Source organism: Hippocampus comes, unplaced genomic scaffold (genome assembly GCF_001891065.2).
Source record: "Hippocampus comes isolate QL1 unplaced genomic scaffold, H_comes_QL1_v1.1 scaffold7, whole genome shotgun sequence".
Classification (NCBI taxonomy): Eukaryota; Metazoa; Chordata; class Actinopteri; order Syngnathiformes; family Syngnathidae; genus Hippocampus; species Hippocampus comes.
The window spans coordinates 3,886,606-3,905,463 of record NW_017842060.1 but is presented as its reverse complement, the minus strand read 5'-3'; the positions used below and the strand labels follow the sequence as shown (position 1 = coordinate 3,905,463).

General features: G+C 43.4%; 3 protein-coding genes across 6 annotated transcripts; 1 reads left to right on the top strand and 2 right to left on the bottom strand.

Annotated features, from left to right (window-relative positions):
- Positions 1 to 2,705: 2,705 nt before the first annotated feature.
- gprin3b (GPRIN family member 3b) lies at positions 2,706 to 7,441 on the bottom strand. Of its 3 annotated transcripts, none has more exons than XM_019862088.1 (3): positions 7,293 to 7,441; positions 6,663 to 6,774; positions 2,706 to 4,868 (listed from the first exon to the last, which is right to left on the bottom strand). In XM_019862088.1, the coding sequence occupies exon 3, from the start codon at positions 4,809 to 4,811 to the stop codon at positions 3,126 to 3,128; it is 1,686 nt and encodes a 561-aa protein (XP_019717647.1). In that variant the 5' UTR covers positions 4,812 to 4,868; positions 6,663 to 6,774; positions 7,293 to 7,441; the 3' UTR covers positions 2,706 to 3,125. The 3 variants fall into 3 exon arrangements, with proteins under 3 accessions (XP_019717647.1, XP_019717648.1, XP_019717646.1); XM_019862089.1 differs by having other exon boundaries at positions 6,663 to 6,736; XM_019862087.1 differs by lacking the exon at positions 6,663 to 6,774.
- A 1,021-nt stretch (positions 7,442 to 8,462) lies between these two features.
- On the top strand, positions 8,463 to 11,999 carry elmod2 (ELMO/CED-12 domain containing 2). Of its 2 annotated transcripts, none has more exons than XM_019862092.1 (9): positions 8,463 to 8,588; positions 9,603 to 9,752; positions 10,003 to 10,031; positions 10,352 to 10,449; positions 10,527 to 10,656; positions 10,778 to 10,911; positions 11,019 to 11,087; positions 11,404 to 11,537; positions 11,805 to 11,999. In XM_019862092.1, exons 2-9 carry the CDS (start codon positions 9,608 to 9,610, stop codon positions 11,954 to 11,956), a joined length of 891 nt encoding a protein of 296 aa, XP_019717651.1. In that variant the 5' UTR covers positions 8,463 to 8,588; positions 9,603 to 9,607; the 3' UTR covers positions 11,957 to 11,999. The 2 variants fall into 2 exon arrangements, with proteins under 2 accessions (XP_019717651.1, XP_019717650.1); XM_019862091.1 differs by having other exon boundaries at positions 9,565 to 9,752.
- Positions 12,000 to 12,755: 756 nt separating this feature from the next.
- Positions 12,756 to 17,517, bottom strand: ucp1 (uncoupling protein 1). The gene is made up of 7 exons (XM_019862090.1): positions 17,240 to 17,517; positions 15,968 to 16,105; positions 15,691 to 15,901; positions 14,807 to 15,004; positions 13,675 to 13,776; positions 13,392 to 13,572; positions 12,756 to 13,318 (listed from the first exon to the last, which is right to left on the bottom strand). The coding sequence occupies exons 2-7, from the start codon at positions 16,091 to 16,093 to the stop codon at positions 13,204 to 13,206; spliced, it is 933 nt and encodes a 310-aa protein (XP_019717649.1). The 5' UTR covers positions 16,094 to 16,105; positions 17,240 to 17,517; the 3' UTR covers positions 12,756 to 13,203.
- Between the last annotated feature and the right edge of the window lie 1,341 nt (positions 17,518 to 18,858).

Genomic DNA, 18,858 nt, shown 5'->3' with positions numbered 1-18,858 from the left:
TTGCTACTTGTTCTTATAACCAGATTAGTACTTACTTTTTATTTTCTCTGCATGACAGAACGGATGATGCAACAAAACGCAGCTTATGGCTCCGTGGGGGGCAAGAAAAGCAAGGGAAAAGGAGGGGGGGGGATCCTTACATAACGTGATGTTGTTTTCGACAAGCTTTTTTTTCCCGTGGGTAATATTGCGGATTGATAAATGCGACGCGTTTCGCCATTATCGCCATTTGTTTGGAGATCTTTGCTTGGAGGAGCCATTGTGATTTATGGTCACATCTGTCAACCATAATACGGCAGTCTCTAATGAAGTCATAGAAGGTGACCCTTGCGTGCGCTTGTTTGTGTACGAAGATGACGAGAAACGAAGATGACGAGATTCCCAGCGCAAATGCGCCAGTCGGATAGATTTAAGAGATTATGGGCGCCTTTACTCGCCATCAATCTACCACAGTCATAGCAACAAAGTTTTTTTTTTTCAACACTTCAATGACGGGTGTTCCCCAAAATGTCTATAAACATCATGCATGTGATGACCGTGTTTTCGTAAAAAATAAAACCCGGGTATTTTTGTGAACATCAAAGACAGGCGGTAATTTTGTAAGGATTAAAAAAAAAAAAAAAAAAATCAAGGATATATTTTTGTAAACGGAAAAGACGATTTAGCGTCTTCAACGAAGCGAACATACGTTGTGTAAAAATCAAAGACAAGTATTTATTTATATTAACATCCCAGATGTGTACATAATTGTGACTTCAAAAAAAATCTTTAAAAAAAATGTCCACTAATCGACACTTAAAGGGATGCAGCGAAAGAAAAAAAAAACCTGGGTGGTTTGATGAAGGGGCACTCTAGTCGAACGCCGCAACGCAAAACAAAATGTAGGCCACGTATTCCGTCGGGAGAGGATCAGCAGTCAGGAAGACAAGCGACGACTTTCTCGGCGACACAACGCCCGGGATTCATAACAAGAGGAAGGAGCTCTCGTGTGCTGCTTCGCGGCGGGAAACATTCTGCAGATTAGAAGGTTTTTAATCACTCCGCTGTTGGAGAAGCTCAGCTGCTTCATTACGGTCTCAGAGAAAATGGGCCAGGCAAAGTAGAAGGCAGGAATGCATACAAAGGCATCGAAAGAGAGTGTCGACCTCCACCAAGACTCAGCATTAAATAGTACGTCTCCAGAAACAGCCATTTCCTGAATTTTGCCATTCCCCCCTTTCAGGGACAGCAGTGGACATCTTATGTTTTCAGGTTACAGGTTATCATTATTGGTGCATGAAAGGGTTAATAGTCATGCATTATTCCATTCAATCTATTTAAAAACGGCCACATATTAAGAGGTTCAAACTGTCAACTGTCCACTGTTTTAAAAAAAAGAAAAATCAATGTAAATGATAAAACGGCATAATGTAGTACAACTTTTATTGGTGGTTTTGAGAGTTCAAAATTGCAGATTTAAATCCCGGATTATGCAGGATTAACTGTGCGCAAAACCCCAGCGCTGCAATCTCAAGATTTACTTTCGCTGATAGATGTCAATTTGAACTTCACATAATGATTCATTCACTCCAAAAATAAAAGTAACATTTTTTTGGGCGGATACAGGCAGAGAGATGGAGTTCCAACTCATGATGGGAGACTGTCAGTGACAAAAAAAAAAAAAAAATGAGATAGATAGATAGATAGATAGATAGATAGATAGATATTTATCTAGCACGCTAAACAGTTAATTAGATAGCTAGATAGATAGCTAGCTAGCTATATATATTTTTTATGACACACACACACACACACACACACACACACACACACACGTAACGTTTTGAGTCTGAAGAGAGAGCAGACACGTGTGACTCGTGAGCTGGGGTGCCCAGTTACAAGTCGGCATTTTTTTTTTTTTTTTTTTTTTTTAACGGCTTGTGACATTGCACTGCACAGGGTGTCCATATAACCGAGCTATCACAGCTGAGATGATAACATGGAGGGACGTGCCCGTGAAGACACACACGTCAGCCTCGTGGTATCAGTGTTACACCGGGCACACACAATATATTTGAGATTTCAAGCACGAACATGCAAGCCGGACAGATTCAAGAAATGTTGGTGCTCGTCATCAATCTACCATAACAAAAACTGCACCATCTTTGACCATTTTTGGCCCACACATTTGAAAATGATACAATTTGCATGCCGCGTACTGTTATACAGGTATGTACAAGTACGTACTGTTAACATTTTAGACAGGTATATGATTTTGTGACGGGCAAAGACAATTTAGCAGTCTTTAGCCCAATACAATGTTTTTGGAAACATTAAAGGCGTTCACGTGTTCTCCTAAAATATCAATGAAAATATATTAACTTTATGTACATGCTTTTGCATTAGTTTTAATTAATATTCAACATTGACTCAGTTCTAAACCAGATGACTCGAAAGGCTCTATGCCCTGACACTGTCATCTTCAAATCACGAGTGTTGAAAATAAAGAGCGTCTGACACTAGAAGGTTTTTTTTTTCTTTCATCTTTTAATAGAAAACCAAAGAGTAAACACACATGAATGCATACAGTCTCTTGGTCTTTTTCTGACGGCACTAGAAAATAAATGTTCATGAAAGGTGGGGTGTGGGGGACTTTCAAAATACAGGACCCCGAACATCTCAAAAAAAAAAAAAAAAAAAAAAACTGCGACGAGATGTTGGTTTCATATATTTGCACAAGGATTTGACAAGAAATCATACCGGCTGTAACAGTGACCTTTTTAATTATTTTTTTTTAAATGCAAGTTCTTCGTTGCCATATAACTGTTGCCATTGCGACTAACACACATGCGTTTCTCTATTATTGCCTTGGATTAGTTGACTGTATAGACGTTCTTTCTTTTATAGACATATCCTCCGTTTTTGAGATTTAAATATCCATTTCTATCAAAACGAGTTGTTCGTCGGTACACCCTTTTCACTTCCTTTGAGTCACAAATGTCACAAATGGTCTAGTCTACCACATTCTGAGATACTCACGGGAAGCGCTGCCCCGTCGCGTGGCCTCACTACATCGGCCACCTTGAACTCTGGTGGGAGGGGCTGGTGATGGTGGAGGGTGGGAGACTTGAACATTTGCTCGACATCTAATCGAGCACGGCCGAGGGAGCGGGGCGTGCGCAGCAGTTGGGGTGACGCACGTTCCGCAGGATGGACTGAAACGGGTTGTGCTGTCGCCGCTTGCTCTTCTTTCCTGCCCTCGGCGAGTCCGGGCCAGTGATGGACTTGCGGAAGGAAGTCTGGGCGATCAGTTTTCTCTCCTGCTCCTTGATCTTGCACTGCAGGTGGCTCTGAATGGCGAAGCCCAGGGATTCGGGGTCCACCGACGCGCCGTAAACCTCCCAGGTCATACCCTGCTCATCCCAGACGACGTCGTGGACGCTCTTCCGCGTCTGCTTCTCGTCGTCGCTTTCCTCGACTTCTGTTTGCCGCTTGCCAGAATTGGTCTCCGTTTCCGAGTCTTTTGTACCTTTTGCTTCCTCCAACGTGGAGGACGACGCGTTCCTGGGCGTTGATAGTTTGATATGAGCTGTAACAGCCTTGTCTGCGAATCCGGACCTGGTAGGGACATCCGTCTTTTGGGAGTCGGTCACGGGTATGTCCGCCGCATTTCTGTTCTCTGGCTCCTTGCGATGACTGTGCTCGATGTTGATCTGGTACACCGGTTGGATGCTGCTGAGAGTCGGCGTGCTTTCTTTAGGCTTCGCCCCCAGCTTGGAGTCAACCGCGGCGGAGGGGCACATTTCCGCCTCAACGGTGAGCCTCTCCGTGGCGGGCGGCAAGTGAATCTTCATGGGTGGCTCAATCTGGTGGAAGCCCAAACTCCCGTCGGACCGGTCGACGACGCCGAGGCTGTGGGCCTCCTCAAGGGTGCCTGCGTTGAGCCTGAAGGGCAGCAGGCTTGGGCTGGTGGACACGGCCTTGCAGCTGGTGGCGGCTACCGCCTGGACCTCGGCGTCGCGGCCCCGTTCGACCACGGTGGAAGGCAGTCGAGGGGAGGTCATGGTGGAAGCCTCCCGGTAGAGCTTACAGTGAGACTCGGTCGGACTTCCCGGATGTTCCTGGACTTTTTGCGTCACCAAAGGCAAGGACAAGGGCTCTGTCTGCAAGGGTACTGGCTGGTGTTTGTCTACGGATACTTTGTCTACAGATACTTTTTCCACAGGTGTTTTGTCGATGCCCTGGCTGTTGGTTGAAGGCAAAGCGGAGTTGAACAAGGGCACAGTTTCTGCGCTTTCTTTGAGCTCGGGTGGCTCCTGAAGTGAAATGGAGTGTTTTCGTTTGTGACCAGGCTCCTTGGGACTTGAGCCGTCCTTATCTTTGTGAACTGACAGACTCTCCACAGCCGCCTCTTTCTCCGGTTCAGGCGCGAGGTGTCTCGCGCCGTTGTTACGTTTGGATGAGATATTTCGCGCCGCGGTTTTGACGCTTGCTTCGTCCTTGGGTGTTTTTACCCGGCAGCCGGGACTCTGAGAAACTTTTTCGTCAGCCAGGCTTAACATGTTGCTAATGTTAGCATTAGCATCTCTTAGCTCTCCCACTTCAGCCACACCTTTGCTTGACATGTCCTCAGTCGGCTTGCGGGTGCTAATGGGCACTACTGACTCGGTCTTATCCAGTTTGCGGCCAGGCGATGCGCAACAAACTTGGGAGGCTATCAGGTTCGGCTCCGTGGTCCAGTTGGCGTTCGTCTCCCTATTGGCGAGCGTGTCCGCCGCAGGCAGCTGAGGCACCATCTGGACGGTCACTGTCCTTTTTGGGTTGGATCCCATGCTGGACGGATGCGTTCGCGCTGGAATTGCCGCTGTAATCCAAATGTGCCCACTCTCCTAAGGCAGGAGAAAAAAAAAGCAGCAGCCATCATTCAGAGCAACATTTTATTTTAGGGCCCTCCATTTTTTTTACCCCCTCAAAATATTGCCTACTGATCACTCATGCACCAACTACAAAGTCATCGCAGCGGGGTTACACGACAAGAAGAGGAGGGATTGATTTGTGCCACAGTGCATTAAGTGAAGACCATCAAGACCAGGGGAGCCCCAGACCGGTTCTCGAGAGCCCCTAGCCAGTGTGTTTTAGATGTCTCCCTCTTCCAACACACCCGATTCAAATGATCAGGATGGTTTTCTCAGAGCCTGCTGATGAGCTGATCATTTGAATCACGTGTGTTTGAGGCGGCAGATATCTAAAATGAGCAGAATAGGTCCTTGACGATCGGTCTTGATCGAGGCCTACTATAGGTAACACAAATAAACCCGTATACTACTAATTTGCAGTAAATGTGTCATGTCGTTCATTATTTTTGGTTGAAAAAAAAAATCTTCAAAACGATGTGCCTGAAAACTGGTACCTGAAATAAGGTGACAATTTTTTTTTTAAAGTACAAAATATAAAGTTGAATAATTCAGGTCTTAGTACTCTGAAAAAGAAAAAAAAAATCGAAACAACTCCAAACATTTAAGTTTTTCACGTTAAGTTTCCCGGTACTCTGTTCTTCCTTTACTCATACAAAACGAAAAGAAATAAAATACGAGGTAGTCAGAGAGAAATGATGCGACTTGGCTCAGTAAAGGTCGGGAAACGTCCTCACGCTCCATTTGAATGTTGCTGGAGCTACTATTCTTGTTCATGGCAATGCGTCATTCAGTTGTCACCTCCTGTTGCCATAGAGACAGATGTCAATAAACATTAACATAAGCATTACTACATCCTCACCAAACACTTATTAGGTACACCAGAGATTCAATACCAGCATTATCAGCCATTCTGCCTTTACTATAAGAATAGTTCTTTTTTTATACTGCCACAGAGGGATTGATTTATTTTTTATTTATTTTTTTGAACATATACAAAACAAATTAAAACATGATGGATTACAAAATAAGGGAAAATAAAAGAAAGGCGACAGAAGATTTTGTATTTTGAACCAAACGCAAGTTCAACAGGAGTAGGAAGAAAGGAAATATTTTCAGTATCGGGTCCTACCCCGACTTCTCAATACAAGTTTGAATTATGTAATAATAATAATAATTAAAAACAATAACAATGGAAAAAGAAGCTAGACTCTAGGTATCCAAAAAATAGAAGTCTTCAGTCTCCTGTGCTCGTTCTAAACTACCTTATACACAAAAGTCCTTTACAGGAAAGTTGTACAGTTGGTCAAATGCAGCATGCTGAATTGATAGATCCCAACGAAGAGACAAGCTTTGTGGGTCGGGGAGGAGCTAAGTTTAGCCTGGATTGTTATGGAGAGTCTTCACTGCTGGGGCATTTTTTTTTCTTTTCTAAATCCAATATTCTGTAAGTGGGAATGTTGTGAAATGAGTTGGAAATAAAAATAAACTGTTGAGGGTTGATAGTTTGCACTGCATATTACAGTCCAAACACTTTAGCGGGAGGTGCGGGGTGAATCTCTTCCTTGCAACTTTTCCAACCTCGTCACATTAACGGGCCGTGGCAGAGCATCAGGTTTTTCAATTTCACTGAATTGGTCTGAAAATAATTACTTATTTCCTCCAAGTAAATCTAATGTATCTTTGTTCATCTATTTATGCCAGTGTTGGATAGTGACATCAAGGCAGAACAATTTCATGCTCTTCTACTGAATAGACATCTTACTGTACCGTTATTTAGGTACAGTGGGCTTATACACTGCAGACTTCTTGGGACATTTTTGTCTGGCGGTGTACCGTGAGATCTGTTGAGCATAAAATGAAGGGACACTGTACTGGGATACTGTCGGATGGACGGACAGATAGACAGACAGACTCCATCATTAATTTATCAATTATATTGACGGCATTGTTAGAGGCGATCAGCTGCAGTCCACAGACACACATTGTTGATTTTTTTAAATGCTGCCATATTCAGTGATCGTTGTGTCAAATCATGGAAAGGGTCACAGGCACACTCAACATGCGAGGTGCCGTAGCGGGCAGACAATTGAAGCGTTTGTGTTTGCCCTCCCACTATTCATGCACCCGTCTGTCATCACAGTGCAAACATTGATGTGGAAAAACATCCTCGTTGCCTCTAAATACATTCGGCGTCAGTCTCATTCATTTAAAAAGAATGGTATTGCGTTTCTGATGCTTTGCAGCAAGAATATTTCACGCCACAAACATGCAATATGATTTTTTTCATTTTTTTTTTCATGTTTGACCTTGCGGCTGCACGCAAAGAAATAACCAAGCACGGTGCGATCGCGGTGCGTGGATTAGGGGTGTGGAAACAAGAGCGAGGGGGTCGCTTACCTTGACGGGGGCGCTGCGGTTTGCGCATCCGTGTCAGCGAGAGATGAGGAGGCTTGAAGAAGCCCTCGCATGAATATGGAGAGACACACTCGGTGACATGAGCCACGCCCTCCCGCTACCAACCAGAGACAGTTTTTTTCTTTCATTCTTTTTTTGGGTGGGGGTGGGGGGCGAAGTGGGCTGGTCGAGCGTGCGTGTGCACGGTGCATCAGTGTAAACAAAACAATAATGTGATGAATGAATGAGTGGGACCATTGTTTGTCGTTTTTTTTTGTCACAGCAGTTTCAAGCGTCTGCAGTGGATTATCTGCACTTTATGACTGATATATATGCAGTATATATGGAATAGAAATCATTGTTAAATGATAAAAAATACTTACTGAATAGATGATGAGATATTGAGTATCTTAGATATCAGTAAATCATTCAATAAATTTAAAAATGCACAACTAAAGGTATGTGTTGTATTAAAACACACACCAACTAAGATTTTAAGGAAAAAATGTATGTCTACGCCTTTTCACAACTTGATTCGAAGGAAAAACATCACTTCTGCTCACATAATATAGGCTACTTTTGCTCTTTTATAAAATCGCTCGCCCTGGGGGGGTACATTTTAAACGTCACGTGTTGTTTCGGATCTAACGTTGCTTTGCTACCAATGTGAACTGACGAACCAAAAAAATGCAAAGTTACAACTGAAGAGTAATGAGAAGCGGGCACAAACGCAATAAAACGCAACGGGAGTTAGGACGGTCCCGTGGCGGCATCTAGTGGCCAGTCTGTGAATGAAGATAAATTACCTGCGTATGAATTAAACACAGAGACCGCATGCGTGCTCCATTCAGTTTCGGTATTTTTTTTAGATGCACTAACAGGTATAACGACATGTAAAAATGCTGTTGTTACAGTTCATTGTACTATTACCTGTGCTGATACTATTTTTCTGACCCTCGCAGTTATTAATTCTATTTCTGTACAACTATACGCTAACAACTGTTTTTTATCTTGTGGCATTTTGAAAAACTGCTTGCTCGCGTTGTGTCCAACTGCCAACACAACGCGCAGACATCCTTGCTCGTTTTGCTATTGCGCCGTTCACAACCATGCAACGTGCCGACACTTTGCCCCCACTTTGCGTAGACTCCTGAGCACAGGGAGGTCAAAGGCAGCGCTTCCGGTAAATCCAGGAAGTGCCTGCAGTAAGTGTACTGTAGATTCGTCGACTCCGGATGGTTGGTCAAGATAAGCTTTTAATACGTTTGCTTTTTTTTAAATTATAGGAAAATTAGAAGGGTAAGAAAAACCACATTTAAGGAAAAACGTTTACTGTCTGTGACGAGTGTCTAGCTGGCTTAGCCAAGTAAACTAAACTAACTACTGTTTTGCTTGCTCGAGTGACAACTCACCTGTTGTCTGGACGACGCTTTCGCTTTCATAAATTGGACACGAGTTGATTCAGAGACTTCTCGGCTAGTCGTAAAATTGATGTTTGCTTACGTACCACACCGACAGTGAAAGTGTTTGTATCAGCTTAATGTTTGTATTTTTGTTAGCATTGAATTAGCCTCAGGGCTAGCTCAAAATACTGTATCGGTATAACGCGTACAGTTGGTGTAACGTCGGAAATATTACTGCTTGGTAGTAAAAAAAAAAAAAAAAACTACAAATAAAAATATTTTTTTCATACATCAACAGCGTTGCTCTTTTAAGGCGTTTTAATGAGGTTTGTTAGAAACTAAACTGTGCATGCTCACTTTTCGCTCCGTTCCAAATATCAGCGATAGTTGTGACGAATGAATGGAATTAATATTTTAGCACACACTTGTTTTGGCGTCATAAATATTACTGCTTAATAATGCCTCATAAAAACCAAAACGAATAACTAGTCTTTCATGTTTGCATTTGGAATAATAAGATTTCATTCAGAATGCCTTTTTCAACTAATACGTTTCCACATGCAAGTTGCTCTATAAACGTCATTTTCCCTGTGATTTTTAAATAAACAATCTATTTTTTCCTCATTTTCTATTTTACTCTACATTACAAACAGTATGAAAGCCAATTCGGGATTTTATCACTGTATTTATTTGTTGTAGTTACACCTCATTATAATACAGGGCACTTTTCTAGTTATAACAACAAACGTGTTTAATGTTAATTCACTGTACCTCCTGACTATAATGTTTGCCATCCATAATATGGAGATTGAATGTATTCTGTGTGTGTTTGTACATTACATTTGTTTTTTTCTTGAGTCACTTCTCTTCAGATTTAGTAGTGAAGAATTTTTCTCGGTTGGCATTGCAGCAAGTATGCTGGTGTACATATGGCAGTACGTGTACACAACCTTCTTGAGGTACTGGTTCAAATGGCTCATCAGGCAGGCAACTGGGACGTGCGAGCTGCAGAGGATATGCTCGGGATACGGGCCGGGGGCGTCCAGAACGATAAATACAGGTAGAAATAATAGTTATATATATCGTTGGCGTCGGGCATAATTTCTCAGGGAACTAAAAAATTTTTAAAAAGCAAGTTTGTTGGATAGTAACATCACACCATCAACTAAAGCAAACATTTTTCAACACTTTAGCTTGATTTGCTAATACTTGTGAAAAATTATGAAACCAACCAAATATGGACATATCCCATTTCATGTAATTTTTCAATTTTGAGTTTGTGTCTCACGATAGCGTCTGTGCCATTGCAGAATACTCCCTGAAGTCTTCAAAGAGCAAGGTAAGCAAATAATGTGTATCTTGCGAGGCGTCAAGAATTTCACTCCCGGTCATAAGATCATACATACCAGCGTGAGGAAGCCTTTCGACCCATGTCACAATCTTACAATTATCAGGAGTGCAAAGGTCCGCACTGTAAACAGGACCCATCTTGATTTGTTTTGCTTTGACACTATTATCTAACCAGCTGAAAAAAATTTATAAAGGTACCGATTCCCTGTTCTGCTAATTAGTACCAGTACTTAAAAACAAAACAAAACAGAAAAAAAAAAAAACCCAAAACTTTTGTGCTTTCCCTGACACTTTCCTCTCCCTCTGTAGCTTCTGCGAGGTGCTGTAGAAAGCAGCGAGGAACACTTAGGACAACATGTGCAGCAAATCATGAAGGAGAAGAACATCAAAGAGCAGACAAATCCCCGGTAAAGCCACACACACACACACTTGAGGAAACTGAGCAGTCGAGTGTGTTTCAATCACTGACCTTCCTCCCTTTCAGTTTCAAGGAAAGCCTGCACACGTCGCTCCTGCAGATCACGGGATACGAGAGCCTGTACGCGTCCGTTGAAGACGTCAGGAAGGAAGCGTTCTGCCCGGAGAACACTCAACACGAGGCCATGCTGTTGGAGGTGCGCAAAGTGGTTATTTTTTTGTTTAAACGCTGACTGACCCCAAGTCTCGTAAACAACATTGAGGTCTCAAGCGGCAGCCAATTGCCAATTTTGTCCGATCCCGTTGCCTCACCCTCAGCTTTGGGAGCTGCTCATGCCGAGCGTGACGCTGGAGTCAAGGGTGACCAAGCAGTGGGGGGACATCGGTTTCCAAGGGGACGACCCCAAGACGGACTTCCGAGGAATGGGCGTGCTGGGCCTTACAAACCTTCTGTGAGCGAGTTCTCCTGCGAGAAATGTCGGGACAGTCTCCCAAGTGTTTGTTCTGCTAACCTGTTTGGATTTTTTTTTTGTGTGTGTGCTTTTTCGATCCTTCACAGCTTCTTCAGTGAACACTACACACAAGAAGCTCGCCTGGTCCTGTCTCATGCCAACCATCCCAAACTGGGGTGAGGCACTCGCCCCTTTCATTTTGTCAAGCTGTTTTTTTTTTTTTTTTTAAATGTACTGTTATTATAAATGACATCGATGCAGTATATATTATCAGAGGCAGAAAAATTATATCACCTCAATATCAGGGGTTCTAGTTTTTAAATGCTGAAAAAAAAACATGATGTATAGATGTATAGGGCGGCACGGTGGTCCAGTGGTTAGCGCCTCGACCTCACAGTGCAGAGGTACCGGGTGAAAGGCGACGCTGTGCAATTGGAACCCGTTTTTACCACTGCCCGTATAAGCCGTCACGACATCCGACGCGTGTTCCAGGTACTCGTACGCCATCGTGGGGATCAACCTGACCGAGATGGCTTACAGCCTGCTGAAGAGCGGCGCCCTCAAAGCTCATTTCTACAACACGGTGCCGGGTGCCCCCAAGCTACAACACTTTCATCAACTTTACTGTGAGTACGCCAAACTTAAGAGATGGGGGGAAGGGAGTCAATTCTTTGCATGACTATGGGCGATATTAACCATCATATGATAGGACATATTTGCGGGGAGGAAAAAAAAACATGTTTGCCATTTTCATGGAACGCCAATTTTCCCAAATATCAAACCGAGCATGATGTCGCTTGAAAAATCCTCTTATGGTCGAAACAGAAATAACATGTACACGACGAGACGCAGTGCGGCGTGGCTTGATTTTTTTGCTCGTCTACCGCTTGCAGGCTACCTGGCGTTTGAGTTTGATAAATTCTGGCTTGCGGAGGAACCTGAAAGCATCATGCTCTTCAACCAGTACAGAGATAAGTTCCACCATGTCGTGCGGACCCTCCTGGAGAATCCCCGAGTGTCGCTCACTCTGAGCGCCCCGTCCTAAACCAAACGCCACACCGGGGGTGGGATGGGGGGGAAACGCCCCAGTCTGAATGTTCCACCATGTCGTGCGGACCCTCCTGGAGAATCCCCGAGTGTCGCTCACTCTGAGCGCCCCGTCCTAAACCAAACGCCACACTGGGGGTGGAATGGGGGGGACGCACCAGTCTGAACGAGACAAGCACAGACCTCTGGAAAATAGAGGTAACAGCCAAAGAATGAAGATGATGAGGAGGGTCCAAAGACACTTCAGCAGTGGAAAATGGTATTGGAGTTTTGATCCGCAAAGCAATAATAGTAATTAATACACACAATAAAAAAATAACAATTACTCGGCCATCTCAGGATTTTTGATATTTACGTCCTTAATAATGTGACCAATGTTTTTTTTTTCCTGTTTGTTTTTGAAAGACATTGTTGTACACGTTCTCTTTGAACATTCCAACGATGTACAATCGTAAAAATAAAGGCACACACGAAGCAGAGTGTAAACGAGGTGAACTTTGTTTATAGATAGTCTTCTTCATGTAAACAGCTTTTACATGCGAGTACGATGGACATTTGGACGACTGAATAAAGTGCAAACGTGAACCAACCCCCCAACCTGACCCCACTCTTCATACAAAGTGTATCATCATACACCGGAGACAACATTAGGTACACATTTGATCTCCGAGGAGAAGTACTGTGATGCAGCTAGTCAAATAAAACATAACATGGCTTTAAATAATGTCAAGAAATACATTGATACTGTCAAAAATGCGTCTTGTAGATCAGAGATGAGTACAAGGCACCTTGGAGGAGTTTAGACAATTCGCAAACAAATTACAGGTACAACATTTCCATATTGTATTTTAGAAGGCACCAGTATTGGTTGCGTTAAATTTATTGCATTTAATTATTACAACTATTTCATGTGGGCATCAAAATAATCATTTTACAATTCCGCTGCACTAACCGCCGTCCCTGAAAGGGTTAAATTCTGACACTTGCCTTTTAATTAATTTTGAATTGTATTGATGACATGTAGTTATTCAAATTATTCCAAACAAAAATCGTATTCCATAGATTGTATTCATTTACTATTTCCAAAGATATATTCTACAAGTACTTCATCTGAAAAAAAACAAAAAAAAACAATCCTCTTATCGTTACAATGACTTCCTTGTAAACATAAAAATAAATTATTTGATGATCCCATCCATCATCATGGCTGAGTGTACCTAATGTTGTGTCCAGTGCATTCTGGGCTCAGTTGGAGGCGTCGAAGCGCTTCTTGGTCACCATCATGGCACGCTTGATTTGCTCGAAGGAGACGAACATGACGATGTTCCACGAGCCGAGCCTCAGGAAGGATGGCACAAACCTAAAAAAAAAAAAAAAATTATGGGATGGTAGGGTAGAGGAACGAACCGCTCACTGGGCTTTGCCCCGCTCACCCCTTGTAGAAAGCCGTGGGCCCCTCTTTGGTCAACATGGTCCAGGCGCAGTTGATAGCGCTGCGGTACTGACCGGGCGGCGAGTTCATGTACCTCGTCTTCACCACGTCCACCGGGGAGGCGATCACCGTGGTGACGAAGCCGGCGCCGAAGGCCGACACAAAGTGACATGGAAGGTTGTCTGTTGGGGAAAACACCACCGAGGGTCTTAATCCGCCGGAGGGCGTGACGGCCCCGCCCCCCCCCCCACCGGACCAATGGGCTGCCTCGCTTCGTGCGTCACCTGACATGAGCCTGTGTCGCAGGATGGCCTCTTTGATCAGGTCGTACGTCACCAGCTCGGTGCAGTTGACCAGCGCGTTCCTCGTGATGTTGGGCAACGTTCCTGGTGGAGCAACGCAGTGGCAGAAAAATGCGTCACTCTTCCAAAGCAAAATCACTGAGGCCAGAAGTGTATAATTGCGTGCGTGTGTCAGTATATTTGATAAAAATCAGTCAAATGTGTCATCGACCCTTTGACGGACAAGCGGGCACTACAGTGGACAGCTTATCATGTGATCAGGTGACAGGGTGCATGAAAGGGTGTGTACAAATGAGAAATGCAATAATAATAACGATTATAAAAATCAAGTACAACGGTGCTGTTTCGAATTTCAAGTTCTGCTTTGATTGTTGTTGTCCTTTTGAATCATTTCTATTGAAATGATAATAATTAAATATTCCAACACTGCCAGTGCAGAGATAGTCCCCCGCCCCAAAAAGTGTTCAAATGTTTGTTTATTTTTTGGGATTTGTGAAATTTTTGTCACCAAAATAATATGAAAATTGAGGGTTGTGTTTGAAAAATAGTGATTATTGTCATTTTTTCAATATATTTTTCTGCTTTAAATGATCATATTAGGTTTTATTGCAGAGAACTTTGGGTTGCATTTCTATGTATGAAAAGTGCTGCAGAAGTACAATTTGATTGACTGATTGATTGATGATCTTTCAACGTGGTAAGTCAATCTCTCATTCCCACCGGGCAGAAAGCTTGCTTTTCCGCAATGATGACTTCTCAGAAACTCCCTCAAATTCTGGAAATTACATTATCGTTGGATGCCCTCAGAAGCAGAAAGCAGCGATTGAATTTTTGCTTTGCAAGGGGAACCATCACAAAAACTGTTTTCAAGAATGGCAAAATGTGTTTAGGGGGTTGCGGCAATAGCATCGCCCAAAAGTGGCTGTCTCGGATCACAGGCGAAAATCAGACGCCCACATCGGGACTGGGCTCGCGCAATCCCCATCATATATAAAAAACTTCTGAGCCGTAGCCAAAATTTGAGGTACGAAGAGTACCCTGGCTTCCCCGTACAATGAAAAGAGAAATTTCTTTTTTTTTTGGGGGTGGGGGGGGGGCCATAGTCGGCACCCACCTTTCCAGAGTCCGCGCAGTCCTTCGTTGCGGAAGATGTGCCTGTAGGCCTGCATGGTGCCGCTGTAGCGCCGCGCCACTCCGTCCAGGTTCATCTGAGCCTGGAACCTCACCTTCACCACGTCGGTGGGCTGAGCGAACGACACCGCCATGGCGCCCGTCGTGCAGCCGGCCAGGATGCGCATCAACACTCCTGCGTCTGCACCGAGGTTGTCGGAGTTAGTGAAAATTTACCCCCAAAAAATTTTTTACAAAATTAAAAAATAAAATGCAAAAAAAACCCCCTAAAAGAACTGGAACCACTTATGTTCTTAAAACGCTAATAATTATTATATTATTTTAATTTTTGTCAGTTTTTTTCGGTGTTGCTGTACTTTATTGCACAATACTTAGTGACGTTGAATTTTATCTTACACTTGACACATACGTCATACATTAAAAAAATGAAGCTAATGCCAAGACTAATAAAAAACTAAACTAAAATGAAGCATTGCTCTGAAAAATCAATTAAAAGTAACCGAATTTAAAAAAAAAAGAAAAAAAAAGTCAGCATGAAATAACTATTAGGAAAAATCCAAATAATTTTAACTCTTACCAGCACATCCACACACAACAACACAAACGCAATGACAAATGACGCAATCGCCCATCCGCCAAGTAGACACGGCTCCCATTTGGTAGCAATCGGACAAAATCTTTTGGAAAAGTTTGTCTTTGAACGACCTTGGAGCACATGGACCCGAAAAGATTTTTGACTTTTTTTTTTTTGTGGTGCGTCTCCATATGGAAGACATGCCGACCAAATTTCACATTGGTTGAAACCGTCCCCCCAAAGGGCTCAGTTGTCAAGCATCGCTGACCCAATTTTGAAATATGAAAACGTACTTTCTGCTCCTCCGGTGTAGAAATCTCGGACGTTGTCGTAGAGGCCGATTCGCACCGAGGCGAAGCACAACTGCCGCTGCAGACCCGCCACCAGCCCGTTATAGAGCGAACGAGGACCCTCGGTGCGGATCATGGTACTGATGGTCCCGAACACGCCCCTGTAGCGGATGGCCTTGGCTTCTGCTGCCGCCACCTTCTTCTCGCCTTGGATCTGAACTCGAGAAATTTGTTTTGAGGACTCATTATAACCACAACACACAAGCCCGCCGGTGCTTACCTGCAGTCTGACTTTGGCTGTGTCCAGGGGGAATGTGACGATGTCGGCGATGCACGCCGCCGCCCCCGCGCTGGCCATCTTCACCCCTAAGGGTGGGGGCACGTCTGAGGGTTTTAGGCCGACCATGTTGCCCACAATCTGGAGGTCACACACACAGACGTCGGTTTTCCCTGTGGAAACTATCCTCAGCTGTTTGCTGGCACCAAAGCCACCTTTCTAAAGGCCTTTTCACACTGCACTTAGCAATGTACAGCACACCATTGACAAACCCATCAAGTGTACATAGGCGAGGAAAGCTTGAAGAAGGAATGCCACACCCTCATATTGAAATGTGCTCAATTCAAGAACGGCGACAAGGCGCATCCAATTGGGGGAGTGGGTGGCGGAGTGATTTCAGAGCGCTAACGGCAAAAGACCTGACGAGTGTCAAAATACGTGTACTTTTAAAAAGTAATAGTGTGTTGTAAAAGTAAGTAGGCCTTGTCAGTGAACATCTTGTTACTATAAATTTACTTTACCCCTCAAGATCACAACAACACACACAGCTGTTAATGTCTAAGCCGTTGGCAACAAACGTGCGTCGACTCCGAAGTGAAAAAAAACAGCTATTGACTGTTATATTGGAAAGCTGTGACCCCAACTACTGATGCAGTAGTTGGGAGCACACCAAATCATTTCTCACAGCACACCAAATGAGTGAAGTCTCTGTGAGAAATGATCAATTTTCACTTAATTGGTCCAAAAAATATTTTTTTCCTACAAATACAACAATAATTAAAAAAAATATGAACACATGTATTGCTGACATTGGTCGGAATCGTCGTACCTCCGAATATATTGTGTATGATTGTCATAATAAAACTGGAAGACAGAAAAAATCAACAATTTGAATATTTGTCGATTTTACTGTATTTTTCTGACTATGACTGTAATGCATCTTTGTTCATCCCACTACGGCAGCAGTTTATCGCGATAGCCAGAGCAATTAAATCGGCTTCCGCAAGATAGTAGGACGTCCAATTAACCTGTCGTGCATATCCTCTGCTTGCCATTCACAAAACGAAAGAAGCCCACATTTCACGTCAATTTATGTTATCATTATAATATTAAGATATACCCGGCACATTGAGATCATTTTGTTTGGTAGTGTGCCGTGATTTTTTTTTTTCCTAATGTAAGTGTACCTTGGTTCAATTCAAAGTTAGGAAACACTATTGCAACATCAAAAGACTGCACATGAATGCCATTTGGGAAAAAAAAAAATTGACTTACATGGGGTGAAATGTGGATCCTCAGGTGTCGCCGGGTAGGATTAGCAGCTTGTAATCCATAAAGGGCAGGTAGGATGTGGTTTGGCTCCGTTATTTATGCGTGCCCCCCTCCCACCACACACACACCCCCTCCGACGTCTTTATGATACACGAAGCGAGAGGCGTTACTGTTGTGTCCCCGGGAGTCAAAAGTCCAGCGACTGTCAAAAAGTCAATGTTCAATTGAGCACTCTTCAAACAAACAACCTTGTCATAGGCCACATTTGACCCCCCCCCCCCCCATTATGCCCCCTTGCCCCCGGTGACTCGGCAAATGTCATTCCGCATCATCATTAACTATTAACACATCAACTGGAGGATTTGACAAAGTCTCAGTTGCTCTGTCGTGTGCGCCTGTTCTGGGCTCCTGCAAGCTCTCCATTCATTTTTTTTTTCTTCATGGCGCAAGCGGGGGGGGGGGGGGCATCACGGCGACAAAGGTAAAAGTTGTGACTGAAGTTCACAGTAGAGCTGATAAGAGCGTTTTGCGTCGTGCTATCATAACGCCTTGCACCACCGATGCATGTGGAAAAACATCGTACGCTAGGGAGAAAAAGTCTATCAACTAAGATGACAGAAATGTCAAGGAAAGCCTACTTGAACAGCTGGACTGAAAGATGCAAGTTAACGTTTCTGGATGGTTTTTGTTTTTTTTTTGGTGCCGATTTTGAATCTGTTGGGGTTTTTTTTTCCTCAAGCAGGTTTTCATACTAAAACCAATATAATATCCTCAGTACAATATGTAATATTTTAGTTTAAAAAATTGTGGATTAGGTTCAGCAACAGGTGGAATTTTAAAGAATTGAATCTGAAACGATGCAAGTTTTTAACTTGAGAAAAATCAACACTTTTGGGTTCAAGAGCTCTGGGGAACATTTCAAGCATGCCGGGAGTCTGAGCGTCACACAAAAATGAGAGGCTCTTTTTTAGTACTGCTTTCACCTAAAAAAAAAAAAAACTGACTTTGCATGACACTAAATCGAGACGACTAAAATGAAACTAACCAGAATCATTTTGATGATGGTCATGAATAATAACGTGTAAAGCAGTGAACTCTGTCTTCATTTCATTTTAATTTGATGGAGTGATATTCAGTTATCCAGTACATCAAAAAAAAAATGGAGCAACAAAAACAAACGTACAAAACCATTAAAAAACAGAATTTAAAAAAAGCCATGGGGTAGATAATAAAATACACAATTGTATTTGATTGTCGACCCCACATAAAGTGACCATTGGTGTGTCCATACAACAGCGCTTGAGTGTCATCATCATACACTAACGAAACACTACCACTTCCTATGCATCTTTCAACACGTCTCTTCTTGTACAAACGTCTCTTCGTAAGAATCGTGAGAAGGAAGAACTTCAAAAGGAAGTGTACTAACCGTACGCCACTTGTCAACTGCACGGCACCTGCTCGGGTCCACTGGCTTTTCCACCGGCAAAGGCGGCTACTGTTTCCGGAACCTGTTACATGCTCGTGGTCTCTGATTGGTCGAGCAGATTGTGCCGGTGTGGCTAGAAATGACAAAAGAATTGGTTAACGTTAGCTCCTGCTGCGCGCGAGTCTACATTTAG

What these genes read in the sequence shown, in the direction of transcription:
- ucp1 (XM_019862090.1), bottom strand. Translation starts at nt 16,093, where the DNA reads ATGGTCGGCCTAAAACCCTCAGACGTGCCCCCACCCTTAGGGGTGAAG. An exon ending in CTACACCGGAGGAGCAGAAA is followed by an intron (nt 15,005 to 15,690) that starts GTACGTTTTCAT and finishes ACCTCGGTGCAG; the next exon opens with ACGCAGGAGTGTTGATGCGC. An exon ending in ACTGCGCGGACTCTGGAAAG is followed by an intron (nt 13,777 to 14,806) that starts GTGGGTGCCGAC and finishes TTGCTCCACCAG; the next exon opens with GAACGTTGCCCAACATCACG.
- gprin3b (XM_019862088.1), bottom strand. Translation starts at nt 4,811, where the DNA reads ATGGGATCCAACCCAAAAAGGACAGTGACCGTCCAGATGGTGCCTCAG.
- elmod2 (XM_019862092.1), top strand. Translation starts at nt 9,608, where the DNA reads ATGCTGGTGTACATATGGCAGTACGTGTACACAACCTTCTTGAGGTAC. An exon ending in TGAAGTCTTCAAAGAGCAAG is followed by an intron (nt 10,032 to 10,351) that starts GTAAGCAAATAA and finishes CTCCCTCTGTAG; the next exon opens with CTTCTGCGAGGTGCTGTAGA. An exon ending in CTGGGCCTTACAAACCTTCT is followed by an intron (nt 10,912 to 11,018) that starts GTGAGCGAGTTC and finishes GATCCTTCACAG; the next exon opens with CTTCTTCAGTGAACACTACA.